General features: G+C 34.0%; 3 protein-coding genes across 3 annotated transcripts in view; 2 read left to right on the top strand and 1 right to left on the bottom strand.

Annotated features, from left to right (window-relative positions):
* Positions 1 to 2855, top strand: part of LOC111410418 — a 3363-nt gene extending 508 nt beyond the window's left edge. Inside the window, exons 2-5 of the mRNA XM_023040732.1 lie at positions 145 to 194; positions 361 to 466; positions 577 to 635; positions 2498 to 2855. Coding sequence (XP_022896500.1) covers positions 145 to 194; positions 361 to 466; positions 577 to 635; positions 2498 to 2549 — 267 coding nt within the window. The 3' untranslated portion in view covers positions 2550 to 2855. The remainder of the gene's footprint in view (positions 1 to 144; positions 195 to 360; positions 467 to 576; positions 636 to 2497) is intronic.
* Positions 2856 to 2914: 59 nt separating this feature from the next.
* Positions 2915 to 6890, bottom strand: LOC111410417. Its single transcript, XM_023040731.1, has 4 exons — positions 6759 to 6890; positions 5335 to 5461; positions 5136 to 5208; positions 2915 to 3327 (listed from the first exon to the last, which is right to left on the bottom strand). The coding sequence occupies exons 1-4, from the start codon at positions 6784 to 6786 to the stop codon at positions 3070 to 3072; spliced, it is 486 nt and encodes a 161-aa protein (XP_022896499.1). The 5' UTR covers positions 6787 to 6890; the 3' UTR covers positions 2915 to 3069.
* A 16073-nt stretch (positions 6891 to 22963) lies between these two features.
* Positions 22964 to 24784, top strand: LOC111411028 (transcription factor bHLH10-like). The gene is made up of 3 exons (XM_023041605.1): positions 22964 to 23568; positions 23863 to 24276; positions 24380 to 24784. Exons 1-3 carry the CDS (start codon positions 22999 to 23001, stop codon positions 24491 to 24493), a joined length of 1098 nt encoding a protein of 365 aa, XP_022897373.1. The 5' UTR covers positions 22964 to 22998; the 3' UTR covers positions 24494 to 24784.
* Positions 24785 to 27933: the final 3149 nt, after the last annotated feature.

Raw genomic sequence — 27933 nt, 5'->3', positions numbered from 1 at the left:
TTACCCTTTTTAGGTTTTTTTTTTTTTTTTTTTTTTTTTTTATGGTGGGGTGCGTGGGGGTGTAGAACGTTCAGTGGCTTGTAATTCTGTTGGATCTCGATCTTGTAGGAATTTTGATGGTGACCCTTTATCTCTATTTAACAGGACTCAGAAATTCGACACAAGAAAGATGAGTGCTATGCCGACATAGAGAGGTAGAATTTTCATACTATCATAATTGTATGTCTTTGCTGAAATTATATTCTTTTGGTTCGTCACTTTGATGGGTGTTTAATAGACTTTGATGGGTGTTCAATCGAAATTATAGTGCAGTTTATAATTCTTGATTTTATGGTTTTCGTGCATTTATTTGTTGCGAAGTGGATTGTGGGGTCAACATTGCAAGTCCTCGGTGATAGCCAAGGAGAATTGTGCTTTACAGTGCTTGTCTCCAGTCTGTTATGAGCTCATCTACAAGAGTGATCCGGTGCGAATTTAATGAATTTCTATTTGCACTTATGGCAGCTTATGCTTATTGTGGATGTGGTTTAGCTGAATGAGTTTATTTGATTTTGGTTTGGGTTTTTTCGATTGCAGTTGGAAGAAGGAGAGAAAGATTACGTGAGGAGTTCAGAGTACAAGTACTGTATGCACAGGTAAAAATCACATATATCTATCTCCTCAATAAGATTGTCTATATATGTATTGATGGCACTGAAATTGAAAGGATAAAAATACTATGATTAGGGTTCTAAGCATCTAGTCTAATGACACTGGGAAGAGAGAAAGCATAAAATTACGAACTAGAATCCTATCATTTTGCTAACAGGATAGAAATCAATATTTAGATTTTCAGTGAAGAAGGGGGATCAAACTATTGTTGTTTGTTGTCTTTGGTATGAAGATTTTCTTTCATCGCGCCTTTTGACATAACAGCAGAAATTAAAAATTAAAAATTAAAAGTGGGTCGAAATGCAGATAAAGAAAATATTGCACTTCACTATACTATTGGGTTGATAATAGTATATTGGGTTTTTTTTTTTTTTTTTTTTTTTTTTTTTTTTTTTTTTTTTTTTTTTTTTTTTTTTTTTATTTTGTTTTACTATTTTTTTTTCAATTAGTTTGTTATTTTATTCGATTATTACTTTTTGCCCATGATTTTTTTCATGACTCAAAAATTTGTTTCGTCGTTTTTCACTGAAATTCATAATTAAGACATAGTTTGAGTCCTTTTTTTGAAAATGAACTTTGATAAAAGTTTTTTTGTTTTTTTTTTTTTTTTTTTTTTTTTTTTGTTGTGTTGTATTTACTGATAGATATGTAATGCGAGATGTAAGTGTGCACAGATTTAAAAATTGAAATTATAAAATTCCTATAATTTTATTCAGCTGATAAGCTTTATCACTTTGAAAGGAGTAAATAAAATAGGTTTTTTAGAATTTTGTGTTTATGCATATGTTTCGTTTTTGCACTGGCTGCATATTGGTGGCAGGCAATGAATTATCGGTGGGTATCTGGTTCTGAAGAGTTCTTCATAACTGCTCTCTTTGACATGTGTGGTTTATAATTACAAAGTCGATCTGAGGGTACAAATACACTTTAAGATTTCTTCTCAAGCTCTAGACCTAAAAGAATTGGGGCCAGAAGAAGAATTATATTTGATATCAGATATCTGATAAAAGTTGTTAAATTGGACAAGTGCCAGTTTATATTTGTCAAATGAATTTTTTCATGGTTTCCTTCTTGTATCACTGTATATAACGAGATGCATCAATCTTCTTGGATTGTAGTTGCCTGTAGTCTATTTGGAGCTCTCTCTTGGGAGCTAGATGCATGGCATATACCTGAGAGAGGTATTCAGAATCTTTGGAGGATTCTTCCATTCGGTCATTGCTGTCCTAATAGTAGACCACCCTTTTAGCCTTCTTTCTCATTATTATGCCTGTGAGGAATGGTAGATTCAGGTGGTGGAAGGATGACAGAGGAGATACGAAAGGTAGCCAGAAGATAGTCTTTCCTGTGGGGGAAGAATTGACTTGTTAAAATTCGTAGTTCTTATGATTACCTCTAAGTTGATTTGAAATACTTATGAGTGACCTATGTATTACGTAAACCTTTTTAACTCCCTCTCCTTGACATGGTTCTTGATTAGTCTGGCCACAGAGACACCCTCCAAATTGAGTGTGAATGTCCAAAATTTGGATGGAATCAGTTAAATATCTTTTCTGGTTGCATCGTGTTGATTTTCAGCGAGTCTCCATATTTTTCGTACTTGTTCCAAGTGATGATATGCAATAGCTTTTGAAATGCAAAACTGGGTAGGGATTTAGAAATCCTTGTCTGGATTTAGTAGTTTAGAAGTGTTAGGTGTTTTTTCCTTTTGCAGGCTGTCTGAAAGATCTTAATTTCTGCATGTTTGCATACTACTCATTATTAAAACTACTCATCTTTGATTCGACTAATTCATTGTGCCTACATTTATAATGCTCCATTGTTCTCATGACTTCGTTTTTGGCAGGGTCTCTCTTGGAGAGAGTCTAGATGGTATTAAAGGTTCCTTCGACTTCTAGCAACAACTTGACAGTAACCCTGCACGACAGTGCGAGCGTGATTGTGGCAGGAAATTTGGTTTACCAGGAAAGCTGATCAAATAATGGTCGGGGAATGCCGGAAAAGGCAGAAGCAAGACATTTTGTATATTTGGTGTGTGTATCGAACAGCTAAGAACTTGAGATGTTTTGATAGTCTTCAAGAAAACCTAAAAAAGATACATAGCTACGAGACTTCCAATTTGAAGGTATTCAATTTATTGTACTAGAATATTTTAGTGAGAAATTTCTATATGAGATGTCCTAGCCGCAGACGATTTGCACGAAGCCAATGAAACTTCTTTGAAGAAGACATTCAAAGATACAGGGCAAGCCAATAACAAATCTTATACTAAATGCTAAACAGCAAGAGTTAATTGTATCTTCTTATGAGCCGATTCCCTGTTTTATTCAGTACAATTAAGAAGTTATCGATTGACAATCAATTAAACAGGCTTGCAATAATGCCAGCTATCTTTAAATGTAGAGGAAAATAAAGTTTCTATTGTCTTTGTTGAAACATGACAATTACCAGGGTCACTAGGGATGCATAGACTGAATTCGGCAACTTTTGTACAGCTTTCCCGACGCCTGGGACGTTCTCTGTCGTCTTCTTTGTCAGTAAAGCGACTGTTGGAGCCATAGCCAGGGTAGTGATTAATCCCCGAGTCACAGTGACGAACGTATCCTGGGTTATTCTGAGCACAAACTTTGAAAATTCTTCACGATCGAGTTCACCATCGAGGTTGATATCACTCTCCTACACGCAGAAGAAATCAGATTGCGAGTAAGAGAGAGGGGAACAACAATAATTTTGGTCATCAACACATGACAGAAAGACAAGCCCATTCAACCCATTCCCCAATTTCCAAGAAAATAAGCAATGCTAGAATTATAGCGTTGTTCTCATTTTCACATTTATCATTAAGAGCTTGAATATGTATCCACTATTGACGCACTAAGTTACAAAATCAGCATCCAATCAAAATTGTAGTCATTTAACTTGTCTTAGAACCGCATGGTCCAAACAAAGTAGAACTTAAGTCCCCAAATTCCCATTGGCCCTCAGATGTGTTAACAACAAAATGTAGTTATGAACCAGCTACAATACAGTAGACAATAGATAGCACTATTTTGAATATGTTGAATGATACAAGTAAGACATCCAACAAAATATTATAAAACGTCTTGTTACATAATCTAGTTTTTTCAAGAAAGCACGCTTATCCATGAAAACACAAATAAGCACACATGATTGGTCAGGCAAACCCTTAAATCAATACCTGGAAGGGCCTGGACTATCGACTATATCTGAGGTATGTCCAACTAGTTATAAAGAATTTGAGAAACAATTGCATTTGATTGTATGTATTCCAAATATCAGATGTGACTGTGATGAAAATAACGGTGATAAAAATATATCCAAATTTCAATAAAAAGTTGGGAAGGCAGTAAGATGGAATGTCCTGCCCGAGAGGACTCTGCCATTGCTGGATATGGACAAAACTAATACTGTTTGAGTCGAAGTCAGCTTGATTTATGTATTCTATGATTCTATCATTTATAAAATATATTTAAACGTGAATATTCATGTAACTTACACACTCTTCATAATGTAATATTCCTCATGTGATTGTCACACGTCAGGTGTGGAGGCTCCTGATTTGTGCATGATTTGGGGATTTGCTTAATTTTGGCTGAAGTAGAAAAATAGGCTTAGTAGCCTCTTAAAATTACAATTTGAATATTGTCTGACACTTGGTGGTGGATGTACACGACAAATTGAATCTGAGCAAACTCTTCTGATCAGGTATACTGTAGAGGTCTTGGACCATTGAATTGAGACTACACATAGTACAAGTATCTTCAAGTTTCATCAACCAATATAAAATCAAATTGATACATTTTACATAGGCTTATGTTAAGACAGGAAGACTCATTTAGAGGTCAAGTCACCCACATTTGAAAATTAATGGAATTCTCGATGGACAGGCAGAAAGATTGGTGATTGTGTAACAATCCATGATGGAATGCCATAACATCCCAATCCACTTTCGGATGATTATGCAATGACTCGTTTTCGGATGTAAGAATGTGATAAGGTTCTAATTAAATATGGGTAGCGAATTACCCAAACATGAATGTACAGGGGATCCCTTCAGATCTAACAATTGAAGAAGGAAAAATAACTCCATCTGTCCTGATAAAAAAATGTGCACTAGGTGCATGCTTGTTGGACATTATAATAACTTTTAACCTTTTTTCTTCCTTAGTAATGTCCAATGCTATCCAACCTCTTACCAAAGATGCCATAGGGGGTCGAACATTGAAAAAGAAAAGTGGGGGTGTTCATAATAAGCATCAACGCCATCTATGCACTTAGATGAAGAGTGATTCAATGATTAATTGCTGCTATTTAATTTATCAACAGCAAAGCTCTTAAACCTGTACTGTGAACAAATTTCGTGCATATGTATATATATTTTTTTCATTAACTCAGGATGACATTGCCTTTAAAAATTTCAAGAATGGTATCTTATCTAAAGAATAAAAAACTCTACAACATACCTGCATCAGAATCTTAATTTGCTCCTTTGAGGGAGGATCAAAATGAGGCCCAGGTATATGCTTATTAATATCACTACAACATGGAAACAGTTGTATACGCTAATTAGCATCCCAAATTACTTAGAAAAGGGATAAAATTAAAAGTAAATTCTGTGGCTTATTAATGGATACAAAGTAATATGCAGGAAGAGCATCTTACTTGTACACAAGTAACACAGCAATATGGAGCTCCTCAAATGTCATATTGGCCTTTCCAGTTTCATTCTTGAAATGATCAAAAATTTTATCAGTTATCTTTCTAATCTGCCTTTCTTTCCATTTGTTACCTGCATGAAATACAAGTACAAGCATACATAAGTTAGGATTATTATTTGACTGTCGATGATTCTGAATACAAAGCCTGCATCCAAGGAAAAAAATTTATATATTAGTAAATCTGTTAATGTATAGAGTGTCTGGATGCATATATTTGCCCAAGTTCAATCGTGGAACAACACAATAAAATTTCCACCAGGTTCAATCAAGTAACTTCCAATTTCAAATAGGTGATTTTCATGTATTAAACTATGGATTCATGCAAGCTAAAACTCCCAGGTCACTTTCCCTAATATCATGCTGTATAGACTACAAATTGCCACAAAATCAAATTGAAGCACAATGACTTCCTTATCCAACGATGAATTGTACATATAACAGTGTTATAAATAGCCAGTGTTCCAATCGGGAGAAAATCATTTCACCAAAACATCCAGAATCTCTAGGGAATCAGCCAAACTGAAAAAGAGTTCTTTTGAAGTTATATTGACTTGAAATAGCCAAACAGAAAGGCATATTTTATATTCAATGACCAAATTTTCTTTCATCTATTAGACAACTTTATCCTACTTTCTAAATACTCACTTAGCTATGTAAAAGAAAATATGGTCGGATAGCACGTCTAGTTCAGACTACAGAGTTACCTGCAAAGCATTTGAGTACACATCTAGATGGTTCAAAAGGTTTTAATGTTAGAAAGTGATTGAAATGTTCTGCCAAAACTTGTTAAAGAATGGAAATAAACAACTATTTCCTAATGGTAAATGCACAAATTTTTTCCTATTAACCTATTTTTCTCCCACGAAATTTGCCATCGAGACCACTTTCTGCTAGATGATTAGAAAGACTAACAACCTAAGCTCAATATACTCCATAACACACCATTGCCATTGATAAAGAGCTTATTGAACAAAAAGATGCTCCCACATTTACAATCAGCACTATTATCCGGCCGAAACTACATATTCAACTATTCTTGTTTTAATTAGACTATTTAGATAGATAAACAAATGTTCAATTATAGTAATGAAATAGATTATTTACAGATCCAGTGATATAAATAAAATTCTCTAAAATAGTCAAAACCTTGATATGAATTAAATTTCGTTTCCAAAACTACTCATCTAGAAATCGAATTAAATACACAGTCACAAATACTTATCCATGAACTGAAAAACAATGCGTCATGTGATTATAAATCGATGGAGCAGTGAAAGTCAACAAAGAGATGCGTGCCAACACGATACAATATAAAGAAGGAAATGAAATCACTACAAAAATCGTAGCGAATTTCATGTAGAATCGTGCCTTGGAGTTTCTCGAGGATTTGTCCCATCGCTTTCGAGATTTGACGCAGAATATGCTGTTTATCAGGTGAAGATATACAGAGACAAAGAGAGCTTCCAAATGGCTGCTTGTTAGTAACTACTGCACGTCACATTTTTTACACTTTCGCAAGATGGGGTCAATGATGAATGCACCTTCTCTTTTTCTTTCTATATTGGCTCTTTAGGGCCTTGGGATGACTTTTGAAAAGTCAAAAGGAGCTTTTGAGAGCCAAAAGCCACTTTTGTACCGCTTGAATATTTTTGTTTAAAATGCTTTTGGAGGTTAGAAGAGCTTTTAGAGGAAGCTGGTTTTTTTGACTTCCTCCAAAAGCACTTCCGTAATGGGAAGTGATTTTAAATATTAATTTTCAAACAAAAATTAAAATAGTTTTCTCCAAAAGCTCTTCTACAAGAAGCAAAAGCCAAAGTAAAAGCCGTGCTAAACGGTCCCTTAATAAAAATATCCTCACCGTTGACAATAGCAGACTTGATTTTTTTATTTTTTATTTTATGACAAGGGAATCGATAGCCATTACTGACACGATCCGTCCCAAATCACCCTAATAGACTCGACATGTATTGTTCGCCGATGATAGATATCGGCTAAATGCCGGACCCATCACAAAAGCAACTATAATTTGTTTTAACTGTGACATAATTTTAAGAAAATTTGACAAAGTTTCCTCTAAAATATAGATTAAAATTACCTGAAAATTTATCAACTTTTCAAACCAATACATATTATTTAAAACAAGGTGCATCGGCCCTTTCAAACACAACTATTCAAAATAAAACGCGTTGGAATGGAATTTACACTTCTTTACAAACCAGAGTACTCCAAATGCATTATTTATATAAAATTATGTAGTGAGTCCATCATATAAACTGACAAAAGATGTATCTACCTCGAAAATTATGAACTGTATAAACTGACAAAAAGAAAGATATAAATAACAACTGAGTGGCTCAATTTGATAATTCAACAGCCTCCAATGCGGCTCAACATAGCTAATGTCTAATAAGAAAAAAGGGAAATGAAATATATGAGTTTGTAACTCGGTGAGTGGATAATTTTGTAAACAATATACTTTTTCCATTTATGCTAACTTTCTAAAAACTGGTTTATAATAAAAATATCATTACATAGTTCTTTAAGATAAAATCTTTATTCTTTAAACTGAATAAGTTAAATTCTTTATTCTTTAAACTGAATAAGCTAAATTCTGTATTCTAAAATTTGATAAGCTTTATAATACTGAAAAATCGCACCAAAAAGATACCCGGAATGACTATACTCATGTATCAGTTAGCACCGATAAACATGGCAAAACTATCCAATTCTGAAATTCTGGTCATACGCGCGCAGAGCTATCTGGTCATACACCATGGAAATACATTTACAATAGTGTAGAGCAGAAAAAATCACCATAACTAATCATACACTGTGGATACACATTCACACCAGTGCAAAGCGGGTAAAATCACCTGAGTACTTTCTGGTGGTTTTTAGAAAATAACTTTAAATATACTGAACTATTTAAAATTGAAATAATATGCCAGTGAAATAATTTAATTGAATTGAATTTAACTTTAAAAATAACTGTTTATAAATCAACTTTATTTTAAAAATTGTGCTGTCAAATCAACTGTATGAATTAATAAATTTTCTAAATACTAATTTCTGAAAAATAAATTTATATCCACTCACTCGATACGAGCTACAGACTAGGCCGGTCAATAGGCTTTTCCAATTTCTTCATCACTACCTGAAATACGTTACAAAATAACTAATTTAACCACTACTAAAATCAAGAAACCTTTTATCTCTAATATATAATAATTAAACTAAATTTCCCGAGACTTGCAAAATTTTCCTAAATTTCCTTTAATCAATTTTTAATAATTCTTACTGCCTAATACCTTCACAATTACGCTAAATTTCCAAATTTAACTTCATCCCAAACATAAAAACAATTTCTTCTTCTATTCTTGTGAAACTTGAATTCTCTCTTGCACTAATTTAATTTACATTTTGTTCATTATATTAATCGTTTCAAGTGTGTATCTCATTAATACTATAATTTCCCGAACTATCTTTACTCTAGCATTCAATTAGAAATGTAGGGATTACTAAAAATAGTATTACTTTCCGTCAATCTGAAATTTGAATTAACCCAACTACTTAGAATCCTACAAAATTTAATATAAATCATACCATAGAATACTTACTTCTCTACCTCTCTAAGAAATGAAGAACATGAAGAATCTTTTCCTTTCTCTCCTTTTTCGATTTTTTCTGGCTTCTGCAGTTTAGCTGTCCAAGTCCCCCCACCTTGTGTGTATAATATATATCAAAAAACAAATGAGACATTAGTTAATAATTTGCCACTTGTCCTCCAATAACCCAATTTTGCAATCAAATCCCTTCTTTTATGTTTTGTATAAATTCTAGTGATTAATCTTTCCATACTTATAAACTAAATCCCCCAAGTTTAAATTATGGCCATTTTAAATCCTTAAGTAATATCGATACCAAAATAAACCCAAATAAAATAATTTGGTCAATTAAGTCTCAATCAAATTATTTATTTCATTTAAGTCCCTATTTGACCTTGACTTTGAAAATTCAACTCTTGACTTTTGATAAATAATATGGGTTGTAATAGTTACCTTTCGGGTGCGCATTGAATAAACAAATCACGCTAGTCAAGTAAATTGCACTAGGCAAGTTCGATATGACAGGCTCGACTGAGAAAATATTGATAGGGGGAATCGAACTCGTGATCAAAGGCCTCTGCGTTTATCTACTCCACCAACTCGATCACCCCATAAGGGGCATACTGGACTAGATTTAATTTCATCGATCGTAGTAGAACTTGGTAAGAAATTTTAAAATGATCATTAAAGCAAAATTTTATAACAATTTCACAAATGATACCTAAAATCATGCCCCTGTGATTGAAAATGAGATTTAATTTTTAAAAAATTGATTATTTCATATGGTGGTTGTTTGAGGTTTTGAAATGTTCTGAAGTTGTTCGATGAAAATCCTGAAAGAGATTTGGTTTTATGGACTGGATGATCCGAGGGTTTGTGGATAATGTGATTCGGAAGAAAGGACTGTAATGTTTATTTATACGTGTGAAGGTAAACAAGTATCAGAATATTGTACAAAATGGTTTCTACTTCTGTTTTCCATAGATCTCATTTTCTACGGTTTTAACCAATCGAGTTATGATTGTGGCATCGATTAGATGGATGAAAGGTGAGGCAATGTGATAGATGATTTTTAAAGAGCTCTGCCCAATCAGCTGATTCTGTGAAGTTACTAGGATTATAAACCATCTCCTTAGCTCTATAAAGACCTTCAAGAACACTTTTCAGTCAATTCCCATTAATTGATCATAACGATATCATGGAAATGCTGCATGGACCCATAAACCTTTGTTTTTCATTTCGATTGGTATTTCACCTGGTATGGTCATCCTCGTCACAGCAGTAGGGCAGAAGTAGGGGCTTTAGAGCTTGACTAACAAGTGAGAAAGTTGATTTTGAGAAAGAAAAGGGATGCCCTAGATGCAATCAAACTAAATCCTCAAACTGAGAACCATGGTAGCAAGGTTGTCTGTTTGGGTTGACAAGTTAGGCAGTTGAGCTTGTGAAGAATTTGTAATCGTCCCCGATACATAAATTTGGTCATCGACAGGAGCTTGTGGGATGCGCAGAATGCGGTGATTATGTTGTTCAAAACCAACAACAATTAAAAAATAAAAAAGGGGTCCATGCGGTCGCATGGCCATATGCCGAGACCAAATAATGACCATATGTCAAGACCATTTGGTCTCGGCATGGTTGAACCATGCGACCGTATGGTACTATTTTTTGGTCGTTGGAGGCTATTTTCTCCCGTTGTAAATTTAAATTTGGTGACTTTTGGCTTCAAGTTTGGTACCATTTTGTGAATGTGGTGTATGCCTATATATATTGGATTCATGTTGAAGGCAAAAACATCACAAAAATATCAAGGTTCCATATTACTTCCAAAATCAGAGATCAAAGTCTTTAAAGCCATATTCATATTCATTCTTTGTGTTCTTCATGTTTTCTAGAATTTACACTTGTGCTTTAGTGCTTAAATCCTTGCAAGGCTTGTTATAATCCTGCAAACCATTTTCCAACAACCTTCGAAACATCTCAAATTCATAGGAGAAGGGGCAAATATCATTTGAGGACAACGATATCGTGTTTAAGCCATTCATTGATACAAATTCGTGATTATCTTGTTATTGGCATTTTCGGTTCATATTTTATGATTTCTACTCAAATTAGATGAAATTTCTCCATCAATCTCAAATGATATCTCTACAATGGAAAGCGAGACAACGATGGCAACAATCAAACTCATGAATCAAGACTTGGTACGGTTTGATTGGTTCGATAGAACGAACTGCACTCGATGGAAAGAAAAATTGAAGTTTCTTCTCATTGCACTAAAGATCTTTTACATCCTAGATCCGGAATTGGTGCCACTACCAAAACCAACAAATGGAAAAATCGAAGCGGTGAGGAATGAAAGATAAAAACACCAAGATGAGTTAATATGACGCGGTCACATTCTCAACGCATTATCGGATCGTTTGTATGATTTATATACAAACACAATTTTGGCAAAGGAAATTTGGGATGCGCTCGAAAATAAGTACAAAGCAGAAGAAGGTACAAAGAAATATTTAATTTCTTATTACTTCGATTTTAAATTTTTAGACAATATTCTCCTTCTTCCCTAAATATATGAAATGCAAGTAATTGTCAATAAGTTGAAGGCGGTAAAAATTGAAATGCCGGAGACCTTTCAAGTAAGGGCTATAATTGCCAAACTTCCCGAAATTTGGAAAGGATACCGGAAGAAAATAATGCATAGTTCTGAAGATTATTCTTTGGAAGAACTGCAAAAATATTTTCAGATTGAGGAAAAGTCGAGAATACGTGAAAAAAGTGATTCTCATGAGGGTACTTCCAAAGTAAATGCTGTAGAAAATTTCGAACCGCCAACCAAATCTAACAAAAAGAAGCCTTCAAGGAACCTTAGTAAGTTCAAGAAGAACGCCAAAGAGGATGCTTTGTTTGTGGGAAATCTGGACATTATGCAAAAGATTATAGACACTGGAAACACAACAACTTCGAGGGTAAAGTGAATTACATCCAACAAGACAAGATTGTGGCCACCGTGAGTGAAATAAATGCAATTAAAGGAAAGGTTCCCAGCTGGTGGTATGATACTTGTGCCACGGTGCATGTATCATATGACAAATCTTTGTTTAAAATATACAATGAAGTGGATGGAGACCAAGAGATCCAAATGGGTAACGAGGTGCGGTCCAAAGTAATTGGAAAAGGAAGTGTAGAAATTATCTTCACTTCTGGGAAAAATGTTACTCTCCCAAATGTACTGCATGTTTCGGATATGAATAAGAATTTAGTGAGTGGAAATCTTTTGAAAACATTGGGCATTAAAAGTGTCTTTGAGTCCGGTAAACTTGTATTATCACTTAACGAGAATTTTGTTGGAAATGGCTATTTATGTGAAGGAATGGTCAAAACTTTGTACTATTGATAATGAAATAAATAAAGTTAATTTTGCTTACATAATTGATTTATTTTTTTTATGGCATGCTAGATTAGGTCACATAAGTAAAAGTACCATGAAACGCATGAGAAATTGTGACTTAATTTCATATGATAAAAATGATGTTATTAAATGCAAAACATATGTAGAAGCAAAAATGGTTAAAAAGCCTTATCAAAGCGTTAAAAAGATGGAAAAATTTCATAAGTAAGATTTTAAGTATGACATCTTTCAAAATGAAGAAAACAAGTTTCAAACTTCAAAAATTAGATTTTTGTTAAAATTTATATATGATTTAATTAATTAATTAATTGAATATATTTAGGTCACAGATTTGTACAATTTGATCACAAATTAACGATTTAATTAGTCACTTATTATTTTTAGATCACAAATCAGAAATTTTATGTCACAAATTATTTTACGGTCAAATTTCGAAAATTTTATAAGTCACAATTTGTTTATCGGCTACAAATCAAAAAATTTATAAGTCACGATTTATTTATTGATCACAAATCACGAATATTATAAGTCACAACTTCTTATACAGTCACAAATTATCAAATTGTCGGTCATAGATTAAAAAAATTTTAGGTCACGCATTATTTCTTGGTCCCAATTTATATTTTTTATTGATCACAGATTAACCAATTTAATGGTCATAGTCAACCAAATAATTCGTGACCACCACCCGACACTTGCTTTCCACCATCTTACCACTATTTCCAACACCACCACCACCACTGTCGTTGTCAGACCCACCACCACCATCGCACCCACGGTACCACAACCAATCACCACACTATAATCGCACCCACAACCGTACCCATAGCAACACAACTGCATATACACCGCCACAGTCGTCAAAACCACCACCATCGTCGCCATCCCTCGACAACACCACCATAATGGTCACAACCACATACTGGGACTATTGCAGCCGCGTCACCACCACCACCACCACCAACAACATAACTGCACCCACAGCAAACACAACCACACACACGTTGCCACAGTCGCCAAAAACACCACCACTATCCTTCGACAATACCACCACGATGGTCACAAAACAACGCCACCACGATAGTCACGATCATAGATCGATACCCTAATTTCTCCAAGGCTGCATCGCCTCGACTGAGACGACGCACCGCCTGGAACATGGAGAAAACACCACGGCTGTCACAATTGGACTATTGCAACCGCGTTACCAACACCAGCACCACCAACATGCAAACTTAGTTTCCTCAAGGCATCGCCATAATAGGAGCACCGGTACCTACTGCGAACGATGTGGGTCGCACGGTTTCTTTACGAAACCTAACAGTGCCGCCAACCACGCACATACCTTTGACGTGTGTCTTGTCGGAGAAAAGTCAGATCTACAACGATGGTGAGCCGCTGGTCTGATCTACAACGACGGTGTGGAGAAATGGGGAAATGAAAGAGTGAAGAGAAAGATGGGTTTTGGAAATGGGATGGAATGATTTGGGGATTAATTAATTTTTATTCATATTAATTATTTAATAAAAATTTCTAATTTTTGAAATAGCAAACTTCACATATGATTTATGAAGTGGAATCTTTAAAAGTATTAGTTTCTGTAATTTCCACTAAGAGGATTTCTAGTATATTAGAATTAATTCATTCCGATATATGTGAATTGAATGACATGCTAACAAGAGGTGGAAATAGATATTTCATAACATTTATTGATGATTGTTCAAGATATACCTATGTTTATTTGATGAAACAAAAATATGAGGCCTTTAATTTGTTTAAGACTTATAAGAATAAAGTTGAAAATCACTTAAATAAGAAAATAAAGACCTTTAAAAGTGATAGAGGTGGTGAATACTTTTCTAGTGAATTTAATTTATATTGTAAATAACATGACATAATTCACCAATGTTCTGCACCTAGGACACTCGAACAAAATGGTTTGGCTGAAAGGAAGAATAGAACTTTAGTAGAAATGATTAATGCCATGCTATATATGCTAAGTTGCCGTTTAATTTATGGGGTGAACCTTTATTAAGTGCACGTAGGATACTTAATAGGATTCCCTCTAAACACACAAAGGTTTCTCCTTATGAATTGTGGAAATGAAGAAAACGAACATTGGATACTTCAAAGTGTGGGGGGGGGGGGGTCTTGCTTATTGCAACAACACAAATCCTAGTAGGACTGAATTGAATCCAAGAGGCATTAAATGTGCTTTTGTTGGATATGTCAATAATAGCAAATCTTATAGATTGCTAAACCTGGATACCAATGTGATTATCGAATCAAGTGATGTAGAATTCTTTGAAAATTTGTTATTATCGGATAATGAATTAAAGGAGAATATTGAAAACATCCCTAGCTCAAGTGGAATGCGTGATGAAATGTCTTCTAAAGATGTTGATAAGTCTAGTGAACCAAGAAGAAGCAAGAGAACTCGAGTTGAGAAGTCTTTGGGATTGGATGAAATTGATTCTCAACTTATCTCCTTTTACTTAGTAGAAGGAAATGAGTTGAATGTTGTAAGAACAATTCTTTTTGTTCTACAAGTGGAAACCGACCCTAAAACTTATAAAGAAGTTATGTCTTCTTGTGATAACATTTTTTGAAAAGATGCGATTAAAGATAAAATGGATTCGATAATGTCTAATAAAACTTAGGAACTTGTCGATCTTCCACTGGGATCCAAACCTATTGGATGTAAATGGATATTTAGGAGGAAATATAATGTTGATGACTCATTAAATACTTTCAAAGCTAGATTAGTAGCTAAATGATATCGACAAAAGGAAGGAATCAACTATTTTGATACTTATGTACCGGTAGATAGAATAACATCGATTAAGATATTATTCGCATTGGCCTCAATATATGACTTGCATTTTCATCAAATGGATGTCAAAACGACATTCTTAAATGGGGATCTCGATGAGGAGGTCTATATGGAGCAACTCGAAGGGTTCGTTCTACTTGAAAATGAACATAAGGTATGCAAGTTAGTAAAATCCTTATATGGTTTGAAGCAGGCACCTCAGAAATGACATGAGAAGTTTGACTTAACTATAACATCATTCGGATTTAAACATAACAACGTAGATAGATGTTTATATTCTAAAGTGTATGATGATTATGTGACATTTATATGTTTATATGTTGACGACATGTTGATTATGAGTAATTGCATGAACGATATAGAAGAAACAAAGATGTTTCTATCTTCCACATTCAAAATAAAGGATCTTGGTCAAGTGGATACCATTTTAGGTATCAAAGTCACTAAGACTAGTGGGGGTTATCACCTAAGTCAATCACATTATATTGAGAATGTGATAAACAAGTTCAAACACTTAAACATAAAATAATATAGTACCCCGATTGATCCAAGTTCAAAACTTGTAAAGAATGATGGAAGGTCAATTGCTCAATTGGAATATGCTAGTGCTATAAGAAGTTTTATGTATGCAGTTCAATGCATAAGATCGGACATAGCCTATGTCATAAGTAAACTTAGTAAGTTTACTAGCAATCTGAGTAATAATCATTGGAATGCCATTGGAAGAGTTCTTAGATACTTAAAGAAAACCAAAAACCTTGGCATGCAATATACTAAATTCTCGAAGGTATTGGAAGGATTTACCGATGATAGTTGGATATCTAGTGTAGGTGAGAGTAAATCCACTTCGGGTTAGGTGTTCACTCTTGGAGGAGGTGCCGTTTCTTGAAAATCAAAGAAACAAACATACATAACACACTCGACTATGGAATCTGAATTTGCAGCCCTATCGGATACGGGAAAGAGGTTGAGTGGCTTAAGGATCTCCTTTATATGATACCTTTGGGATCGAAGAATATTTCTTCAATACCTATCATGTGTGATAGTCAAGCCACATTAGCAAAAGCATATAATGAAGTATACAACGGAAAGTCTAGACACATGAGTCTTAGACATGACTATATAAGGAAGTTAATCAAGGATGGAATAATTTTCCTAAATTATGTAAGGTCAAGAATTTGGCGGATCCTTTTACTAAACCTCTAAACAGAGACTTAATAGCATCTCCTTCGAGTAGGATGTGGTTGAAACTCCTTAACTAAAAAAGTTCACCAATGACAGCAACCTTACCTGTCATTACTCAAAAAGGTAATTTACGAGTTCAAAGGGTAACAACAAGTCATTTGATATGTGAATAGTTACAGCATTATTAAAAAAAAAAAAAAAATAATAATAATAATAATAACTAAAAGATAAGTACATAATTTTCTCAATCTCTCGGCTTCTCCCAGAATAAAAGTAAATTTTTCAATGTACTATGCAAACACTAATATTTTTTTTTAAAACACAAGTACCTCTAAAGGTAACAAAGATACTTGAAGAACTTCACCTAAACAATCTTCAAGCTGGTGTCGTTTTAATAGAGAATTGGAGTTTCTCTCTTAAAAAATTGTTGAAAATGATAAGCGCAAGGCCATAAAAGTATTAAGCGAGTTATGAAAAACTTGAAAACACGTGGTACTTGTGTGTGCGCTCTTACTGGTATTGTCATATGGAATAACTGATTCAAAGTTACACGCTATCTTTGATTCCGACCATACTTTATTTGAATTACACTATGGTTAGATTTAAATCGAAAGATATCTAATCCTTATGCATGAGTATCGTATATCATGAATATGAGACTTGTTAATTTTGAACAAGTGGGGGATTGCGGTGATTATGTTGTTCAAAACCAACAACAATTAAAAAAAATAAAATTTGGTGACTTTTTGGTTGTTGGAGGCATTTTTCTCCCATTGTAAATTTAAATTTGGTGACTTTTGGCTTAAAGTTTGGTACCATTTCATGGATGTCGTGTATGCCAATATATATTGGATCCATGTTGAAGACAAAAATATCACAAAAATATCAAAGTTCCATATTACTTCCAAAATCAGAGATCAAAGTCTTTAAAAACTATATTCATATTCATTCTTTGTATTCTTCAAGTTTTTTAGGATTTGCACTTGTACTTTGGTACTTAAATCCTTGCAAGGCTTGTTATAATCCTGCAAACCATTTGCCAACAACCTTCAAAGCATCTCAAATTCACAGGAGAAGGGCCAAATATCGTTTGAGTACAACGATATCATGTTCAAGCTATTCGTTGATACAAATTCGTGATTATCTTGTTATTGGCATTTCCCGTTCATATATTGTGATTTCTGCTCAAATTCGGTGAAATTTCTCCATCACAGAAAACTTAAGCTTGCTAAAAGAGTGGTGAAGAATCTTGTCATACTCATGTCAAATGTGTTCTTATTCGAGGAATGGAGGAAGCATTTTGAATGATCGAAAATGTTGGTGTTTGGCTTACCTTTTTCGCAAAAAGATCGCAGTAAGATGAACTGCATTACAATAATTCTGCATTGCTTCTATGATTTTGGGAGCACTGTGTACAATCCAATTTCATATCCGAGGAAATAGCATTAAAGCTTACCCAGCCTATGCTCGAACTTTCTTGATGCTTCTTTGAATTATCCTTAACTCTGTGTAATCACCGAGTCTTTAAGAACATCATATCTCGATATTCTCCATGTAGTGTTAGTAGGAAATCAAATTGTACTGTTTTTTCATAGAAAAGTTCGTCCAACTCATCTTTGTAATTAAATGCAAATCATATTCATGGTACTGACCAAACTAGATTGTGGGGGTACTGGTGTCCTCTACTAAGATTTGTTCCCTTCATGTTTACTGATGTATAATATTACGATCATTTTCAACTCCAAGTTATGAATCTAAAGTGTATTGAGCCACTGATTCAACAAAAGCAAGAATTGGAAGTAGGGTATTGAATGTTTTCATTTAATTTGTTTGAGTCTGATATGGAAATTTTCAAATTTTTATTTTGAAATTTGAAATGTAAAGGTTTCCATGTTTGAACCTAAAATATTTAGCCCTAGTTTGGTCGCAATTTTCACCTAAAAAAATTGATTTTTAATCGTTATTTCACTATTCTAGCCATATTCATTCAAACCGACCCAGAAAAACCATCGGGTCACCGGGTCAATGGTTCAACTGGTGGATCGATGGTTAGACTTTAATTTTAATTAAATTATATATATATATATATATATAATGGTTGTTTTATCTTTTTATGTAAAGTGGACAAAAATTAATTTTTATTCATAAATTTCATATCCATTTGAGTCCGGGCAATTAGCCAAGTATGTTCCACTATATATATATAGTTTGCTCCCATTAGTAAACAAAGCATCTTCACTTGTCATAATGTCCATGGAGTTGAAATCTCTCCTTGCCTGCCATGGTTTGAATCACAACTTCATCAAATTTAGCATGACATTTTATTTCAATTTAGTAATAATTCAGTTCACACGTTGAACCGGATTCGATTCCACTGAAAACCGTTCGGTTCGAACTGATGGTAGACGGGCGAACCGGTCAAAGTCCAGTTCACATGCTTAACTGATAAATTTCTTCACTCGGACCGGACCAAGGTCCAGTTCAGCGGTTCCCGGTCAAGTCCGGTTCTGATACCTATGATTCCAGCCATCATTTTTGACTTCTTTACTTACAGGTAGGATCTAATTTTCTCTCTAACGATCAAAATATCAATTCTTATAATCACCACCAAACAAGCCCTTAGATTCTAAAATTTAACTTACATCTATCCCCCTCCAAGTCTCATGACTCTAATAGGCTAAACCTATGTCTTCGGCCAATGATGTTACACCAAGGAACCTCATATTGGATATACATTGTAAGCTCATCCAAACAAGAATATGTGTAATCTAATTGGAAAACGTGCATGTATAGAATTGCTATAGAACCTTGGAAATGAAACAATTTCGGGAAAAATGACGGAATAAATATCCCAGCAATTAATAGCTTATATATTGGTGGATAATGAGCTGGTTACTTAACTAACATCTGTTTGATTAACAAACACGTAATGCTGTTATATTCTAGTATTTGTCTGAACAAATTATGTCTCCACGAATGAGAAAAATAAGATATCATCCGTATATTAGGTTTCTTGCCTTATCATTAAATTCCACCTTTCAACTGCTACCTCTGCCAATGCAGGCAAATGTTGCTTTTCCCTGTTAAGTAGATTGTGGCACCGAAGGAATATGTTACCTTAGTAATGTTTTGAATTTCTTCTCGTCGTTACTGATTTTTGCAGTATCATTTCTATTTATATAACAAAACTATTATCAAAGAGTAAATTCGATGGCAATATGGCATGTTTTACCTTATTAGGCAAATATGTCACTTTATTGAGGAGTTGTTTGCAAAATTTGAGAACATATGCTACTTGTTTATTTGGTGGACGATGGCATGTTTACTTAGAGCAAATAATTAGGGATGACAAAAAAACCTGTTTAATCCAATACTCGTGAGGCCCTGCTCCGAATGGGGTGGAGATTACCTGCCTAATTGAGTACATGAGGCGCGTACGAGACAAGGGTCATTTCCCCAAAGTAGGTATGGAACGGGTACGGGAAATATAATCCCCGCCCGTTGCTAATGTTAATTTCAAATTTAAATTTTTGTCAAACAAAAATAATAGATTTATCATCATTTTTAAAAAGAACATAAGTTATTTTTAACAAATTAGTAAAAAAGTAATAATATTTACTTAAAAAAAACACTAAAAGCAAAAAATAAAATAAAATAAAATAAAAAGATAAAATAAATGGGGCGGGGGGACCTTCCCCCCCCCCCTCGCAATCCCGCCCCAAATCTGTCCTGTCTCGCTCTAATCGAGTATGAGTATGTGATATGACAACAAAAATATCCACTGGAACGGGAGTGGTAATGACCGATCTGTCCCATACCCACTCCATTGTCATCCCTATAAATAATAACGATAGAATTCTATCAATTTTCAAGATCCACACAGGATTAGGATAGAAACTTAATTTTAGTAACATGTGACAAGAGCCAACATACTGATTTGATTGCAATAAAGTGAACATAGTTGAAATTTCACAAAACGTTAATGACCAACAATGAAATTTACGCTTCACTTCCACGGATGCAAAAAGTTATAGTCATTACTTATTAGACTCGCCCGGTCAGTCATCCGGCCAAATTGATGGGTCGGTCATTAGATTGTTGGTACAACCGGTGAATCATTCTTAGGTTGAATGTTAAAAAAAATTATTTTTCAAAAAGCAAAGAGACATAAATATAACCATTAGTTCACAATTAAAGAGGATCATAATTTAAAATTCATTTACTAATTGGAATATCATAAAAAAATGGAAAATCTTACTTTGACATTCATTTTGGACACTTAGTTGACATTTCATGATGTGTAGAAAATTTAACCATTGTTGGATGAGTGTTATTCAAATAAGTGGTCGGATTGCCTACCACATCATGAAATATCAACGAAAGTGTCAATAATATTGTCAATGTAGTAAAACTCTAAAAATAATTCTCTATTTTATAAAACTAATTTCAATATTTATATAAGTTTCATATGTTGTTAATATATCGTTATATTTTTCAAAAAACAAAGGGACATGAATATAACCATTAGTTCCCAAGTTAAAGAGGATCATAATTTAAAAATTCATGTACTAATTGAAATATTATATAATTTTTTTTCTCTTTTATAAAAATTAATTCCAATATTTATATAACTTTTCAAATGTTCTTAGTATTTATATAGATGTATTTATGTCTTTCATCTCCTATTTCATATAATTCTTTTTAAAATACTTGAAATATTTATTCTCTTTGATTCCCTTTTCCCTTGAAATTTATAATATTTATAAAACCAAGTTATCAAAATTCTAATAAAAATAATTTAATTTATTATCATTTTTTCTAAAAATAAATGATTTTAAATACATATGAAAAATTATTGTGTAATTATTTTGAATTAAAAAGCATAACTCTGTACCATCAATAGCAATAAAATTGTAATAAAATAATAAAGACACAAGAAAACACAAAATTTATAGATGTTGACTCAATATGAGACTATGTCCTTGTCCTTGCTATTAATTCATTATGACAAAAAAGAAGTTTATAAGAGAAAAATCCTACATCATATTTTCTTTAACATCTCTCTTTTTCATGATAATGCAAATAATAATAATGACTTTGCATATCAACAAAGAATTTAAACTCAACAACTTTACATCTTTTGATTAGCATTATAACAAACAACTAAAACAACCTAGTGAAAGTTGGCATCTTCATTAATCTAATGTTGTCATGAGCGGTTCAATTGAGATTTACAAGGCTTTTGTCGAATCAAGTTTAATAATTATGCAAAAAGGAACTTCCCAAGAACGAATAATAGGAGAGGAGATCGTACTCTCTTATTACCATGGTCAAATAAATCATCGAAATCGACGATGATGAAGTTATAAGATAGAGTTCAACTGACTTCGAAATAAGTTGTATCGGATCCATTAATAAGGGTTGGGATTGCGGGGAGTGGGTGGAAGTTGAAAGGGAAATGGTAGATACAATAATTGGTCAGTGTAAAATCAAGTTGCAGTGTTGTACTATTCAGTGTTCAGAAATACGAAAATCATGATTGGGTTCCATTACATGAGAATTTCAGTAACCAACTTCCCACCTTTTCCCAACAACGTTTAAAAAAAAAAAAAAAAGGGTTAAACTCTAATCTTAAGGGTCCCCCACCACCCCTGCCCTGAAGCATCGTGAGGGAGTTAAATCGCAGGTTATGCCTCCAAGAGTACAGGATGGAAAGCTGTTTGTACACTTGCACTTACTCAAGAGCCAAATCTATATTTTAGGATTCGAACCCTTGACGCGACAGCCTCAAACAAAGCTGGATTTCTCCACCCTCCCCTTTTACCACTTGGAGATGTGCCCTGGGGGCTTTTTCCAACAACGTTTAGCTAAGCTTAAAAGTGGCTTATAAGTAAATTTCTAATACTTCACAATAATGTGCTTCAAAGAATTTTATTAATTTAGCCAAACACAAAACATGCTTATCTTTCACTTCTCCCTAACCCCAAACCAACCATTCCTTTATTTGTTACCAATACCATATTCTCTTCTTTTCCAATCCCACAAATCTTTACTACTGAAAACTTTTTTATTTTCATGCAATTCTACTTTATTTTGCCACAATCCCATAATTTTTTTGTGGGTTTCATATATCTTCTACTCTTTCTTAATTTGAAGAATAAACAAATTTACTTGGAAACCTCACCTTGTATCAAAAAAGGTTAGGGTTTGTAGATGCTCTTTTTGTATATTTATGAGTCATTGTACTGTTTCTCTTCAGTTTTTTTGTTTGTTTCCTGAAGGTAAGACGAGGGCAAGGACCCCAAAATACAGGAGACAATAAAACATTTTTATTCTGGTGAATCGCAAAAACATGTATGAAGAAAGTGGTTGTTTTGATCCCAACAATATACAGCAGCAAGAAGGTTTGATACAAGCTGAGGATGGTTTCTTACAAACCCATTTACCAAATTGCAGCAACCCATGTTTTTCTATGGAGGAACGCTTAAATTACCGTCAAAATCACCCCACTCAACAAGATGTTGCTATCTCCATTTGATGCAAGAAATTGTGCATGATTCAAACTGGCAAGAAATGAGTAATGTTAATGGAAATATGAATCAGTATTCATTGCCAGAAACTCCATATCCCACAACACCCGATTTGCTCAATATGTTTCCTTTGCCTAGATGCTCATCATCCACAGCCTCTTTACTTCCCAATTCAACCATTTCATTTCCAAATTCAGCCCAGAAATCTCCCAATTTCTTGGCTTCCCTTGGCATCTTAGGGGATCTTAATCCTGTCGACAACGCATTGGCCTCAGCTACTGTTGGGTATGATCCTCTATTGCCTTTGAATCTTCAACAGCAGCCCCGTTTTCTGAGAGGGTTGTTTCACTCTTTACCTCATGGAGGTCATGCACTGGGAGGGTCAAGGACTGGTGGATCCTTATTCCCTGGGGTGATGGATGAGAGAGATGTGAATGGTGGCGATGGGAGGCACTTTGATGATGGGGTTTTTGACTTCACTGGTGATATTGATTGTATTAGTAAAATTAGGGTTGAAAAGGACACTAAACATTTGACTACTGAGAGGCATAAGAGAGTTCTTCTCAATGACAAATTCATGGCTTTGAGGAGCTTGGTTCCTAACTCCACCAAGGTAATCACTTTAATTCCCTTATAGTTGTTGAAATTCTGTGTTTTGACATATATATGATCTAGTATATGTACACATTTGCAACAGATCAAGAAATTTGAAAGGGATTTTAAAGTTGTTTCATTGAGAAGAATTGTCGAGAGACTTCTAATTTTCATCGCGAAAAGTGAAATTTCTTGTAGAAAGATATTTAGATTTAAGATATTTATTTCAAAGTATGCACAAAATATGCAATCTTGTTCATTTACATTTTGCAAGTGATTTTAACACTTTGAAATTTTTGTGAGAAAACACAAGAAAGATAGAGCCTCGGTTGTGGGAGATGCTATCGAATACATAAACGAGCTTCAGAGGACAGTGAATGAGCTAAAAGTGTTGGTGGAGAAGAAGAGATGTTGTAAGGAGAGGCTCAAAAGGGCCAAAATAGAAGATGATACCATGGAGGGGAATATTGACACACAGTCTGTAGATGATATGAAGCAGCCTTATAATGCCTCATCCTTAAGAAGCTCATGGCTCCACAGGAAATCGAAGAACTCTGAGGTTGATGTTCGAATTGTGGACGATGAAGTCACTGTCAAGCTTGTTCAACAGAAGAGAATCAATTGCTTACTCTTTGTATCAAAGGTTCTTGAGGAGCTTCAGCTTGATCTTCATCATGTTGCTGGAGGCCTAATTGGGGATTACTATAGCTTTTTGTTCAACTCTAAGGTAGCTAGTTTTAGTAAATTCTTTCATCTTAATTGATGATCTCAATTTATAATATTATCATGAAATCAATAAATTTTTGGTACGATTTAATGTCATTGTGCAGATCTGTGAAGGGTCAATTGTATATGCGAGTGCGATAGCTAACAAGCTTATCGAAATTCTGGACAAGCAGTATTCTGCAGTTCCGCCAACTACTAGCTATTATAGGTATGCATAAATGTAGGAGTTCTTTTATTACAACATAGAACTCTTTTTGGTATTAATGATCTAGAACTGTATGGAGAATAGCAATTAATTAATTATTAAAGTTGTGAATTAAGCTTTATTTTGACTGGTATAGACAGCAGAAGCTTGATCTGAATAATAAGTTGCAGTTTTACTACAGAATAGTGTATCAGATAATAAGTTAGTTTCAAACTTTGAACATATATGTACAGTTACTAAATATGGGCTTGCAAAAAGTACACAAATGCAGTCTCACACTTTATAGTATCTCTTCAGTTAAACACATTACACAGTACAAGTTCCACAGAGATATACAAAAAGTGAGGTTCAGGCCCCAACCTACTTAAATAGAATTAAGCTAGACGTTTAGGCCCATGTGGCGCCCCTATTTGTGGTCATATTATTAAAACCGAACCAAACCAAAAATTTCGGGTATTTAGTAAATAGAACCGTCGGGTCCAAATATAATTATGGAACCGTTCGGGTTCGATTCTATTCGGTTCGGTTCCGTACTATAATTAAAATATTTAACATTTATAACAACACTACATAAATACAACTAATGACGCATTCAATCGTAGTTTTACAAATTAACGTAATCCAATTTAATAACATGTATATAATAAGTTGTCCAATAAGATTAATTTACCAATCACATATAAGGAAGCTTACACACTACCTTGTTCAAATGATCAACGGTCGAAGCTCGCCATCGGAGCCCGAAGGTTATAGCTTCAGACTTGGAGTCGGCGGTTCTATACATCTTTTTGGGTTTTGGAATGTCAGATGTGTTATGTGTAGATGATAATGTGTGTAATTTATTTAAGATTAGTCATTAGTGGGTTGGATCACTTGGATGTTGGGCCAAGAAATGGAAGAATAAAAACTAAAAAGGGCACTTGAGCTAAAAATTAAAAAATTAGAAATGAAACAAATAACTGGGCCAAGAAATTGGATTTAGAAATTGGTTGGGTTAGGTCAAGCCAGCTAGGCTAGGGCTTAGGAGATGAAGTATCAATTAATCACCTAATTTGTTAATTTGTTTAGAAAAAATTAAAATAATTTGATTTATTCAATATTAAAAAATAAAAATTAGGAAGATTCGGTTATTCAGTTCTTGGTCTAGAACAGAGATTCGAACCGTACCCGTCGGTTCTTAATTCAGATACCCGTTCGGGTATTTAACTTGACAAGAACCGTCAGATTCGGTTCAGTTAGTTCGGTTCGTGAGATTTGCCCAGCTTTACATATTATACTCACCTGAAAGATCCAATTTGTAGGCATTGTCATTAATTTTTTTCGAGAACTTGGAATGGTTCAGATTCTTCAGGATACAATCTAGACCTTCTTTAATTTGAAAAATGTTCTTTTCGCATGTGCATCCAAACCTTATCAACTTGCATTGTCTAGCTTATGCTAAAGCAATGGTGACATGACAAATAAATTAATTGCATGTCCCAAATTTTAAATGATCTGTCAATTAATTGATGTCATATTAATATTGCTCAACTTATGTACCAACTATGCTCAACATATTATTTTTATATATAATTATACAAAGGGTAATTGGTACAAAATGTCCCTACTTTTCAAGTTCATTGTGGAAAATGTCCTCACCTTGCATTTTTTGGCATTTTTGCTCTCATTTCAACCTTTTTTTGCACTGTACATCCTTTTCACCTATTTTTAACTTAAAATGACCAAAATACCCTCCTATTTGTACAAAACCAAAAAAAAAGGAAAATTACACCTATAGGCCCAAATTTTTAAAAATTGCAAATGAGTCCAAATTTCAAAAAAACTATCACCTTCTTTCATAGAACAATTTCTTATAAATTGCCCAATTCTCCTATAATCAAACCGGTAGAATAAATAAAATCTATTTTCAATTTTCATAAGAATGACATTAATAGCAATGGGGGGGGGGGGGTTTCATGAGTCTAAATCCAATGGATGGGTTGCTGTGGCGTGGGCCCCAACAGAAAGTAGAGAATTGGCAGCTTGAAGGTCTGTCCATTTTGGGGCTGATTTGAACTGCAAAATTGGATCAATTAGGGGATCAAATGATTCAATTGATTGCATACCCGGGGTCGTATGACGGTGTTGAACATTGGATGGAAAAACAATATAGGACCCCTCAATTGATATAAGTGTGACTGCTTTGTAATGTGTCGGAACTAGTCATTTTTTCACAGAAATTGCATAATTTTATTGGGGCTGTTTTTGATGATGTTGATCCATCAAAATGTTCGCGTAGATGAGGCGAGGTGAATGGTGGTGGTTGACGGCCATGGGAATCGTTAGAAGTGAGGGTTTCAGTTGGTGTTGGGGACAAAAATTGTAGTTGTTTTGCGTCGATTTCTTGGTCAAAGTGGTGGTTTCTATTGATTGTTTGTTGGAGTGTGTTGTGGTTGTTCTACTACCAATTAAGGGGTCGAATGGCTTCACTCCTCTTTTCCCTTGTCAGTTAGTCGAGTCCTTTTCAATAGAAAAGAATAGCCAAACGAACCCAATTGGTTGGTTAATCTCAGAGATCTTATCCGGTGACATAGTTGGTGACAAAGTGGTGTTTTGGTGATTGGGAAGTGGCGGCTCCATCAGTTTTAGCCATGAAATATTACAAAGCACTAAGATTTTGACATTTTTGTAGAAGAATGTTATAGTTTTTTTTTTTTTTTAAATTTGAACTCATTTGCAGTTTTTAAAAATTCGGGCCTAAAGGTGCAATTTTCTTTTCTTTTCTTTTCTTTTGTATAAATACGAGGGTATTTTGGTCATTTAAGTTAAAAATAGGTGAAAAGGACGTCCAGAGCAAAGAAAGGTTGAAATGAGGGCAAAAATGCCAAAAAATGAAAGGTGAGGACGTTTTTCACGATGAACTTTAAAGGTAAAGACATTTTGTGCCAATTACCCTTATACAAACATACTTTTATATCTATAATATGTAAATAGGGTCGGTTTAAAACTTTTTGTCTAATTACTATGAATTATGCTAGACATGTGGCCCTGGACGTCTATCATCACTCACTTAAATATCTGAATTTGAATCCCTAATTGGAGGAACCTTCAATTTTAAAGTTAAAAATGCAAGCAACATATAATTGAACATTAAGTGGTCTTGCCATTGAAGTATAAATCACATGAAAATCATGTACAATTTTAACGTTCCTATTGATATATTGAAATGAAATAAAAGGTACCATGCTAAATGTAGTTTAAAATGGCTATCATAATATTATATCCATTAATATAGAATTGCTATATTGAGTTGAGTTATTAATGGGATTTTTTCAAGGGTAAATCCTATATCGTTTAAACATTCAACTTTTAATTTGTTTATATTTGCAGATGAAAATTGTTTATTGGAGGAGGATAGAAGTTGGATAAGATGAAAATTTTGATTGTTGATTAGGCAGTAGAGAAGTTGATAGA

This window comes from Olea europaea, chromosome 15, assembly GCF_002742605.1.
Source record: "Olea europaea var. sylvestris chromosome 15, O_europaea_v1, whole genome shotgun sequence".
NCBI classification, from domain to species: domain Eukaryota; kingdom Viridiplantae; phylum Streptophyta; class Magnoliopsida; order Lamiales; family Oleaceae; genus Olea; species Olea europaea.
This window is presented reverse-complemented; position numbering and strand designations above follow the sequence as displayed.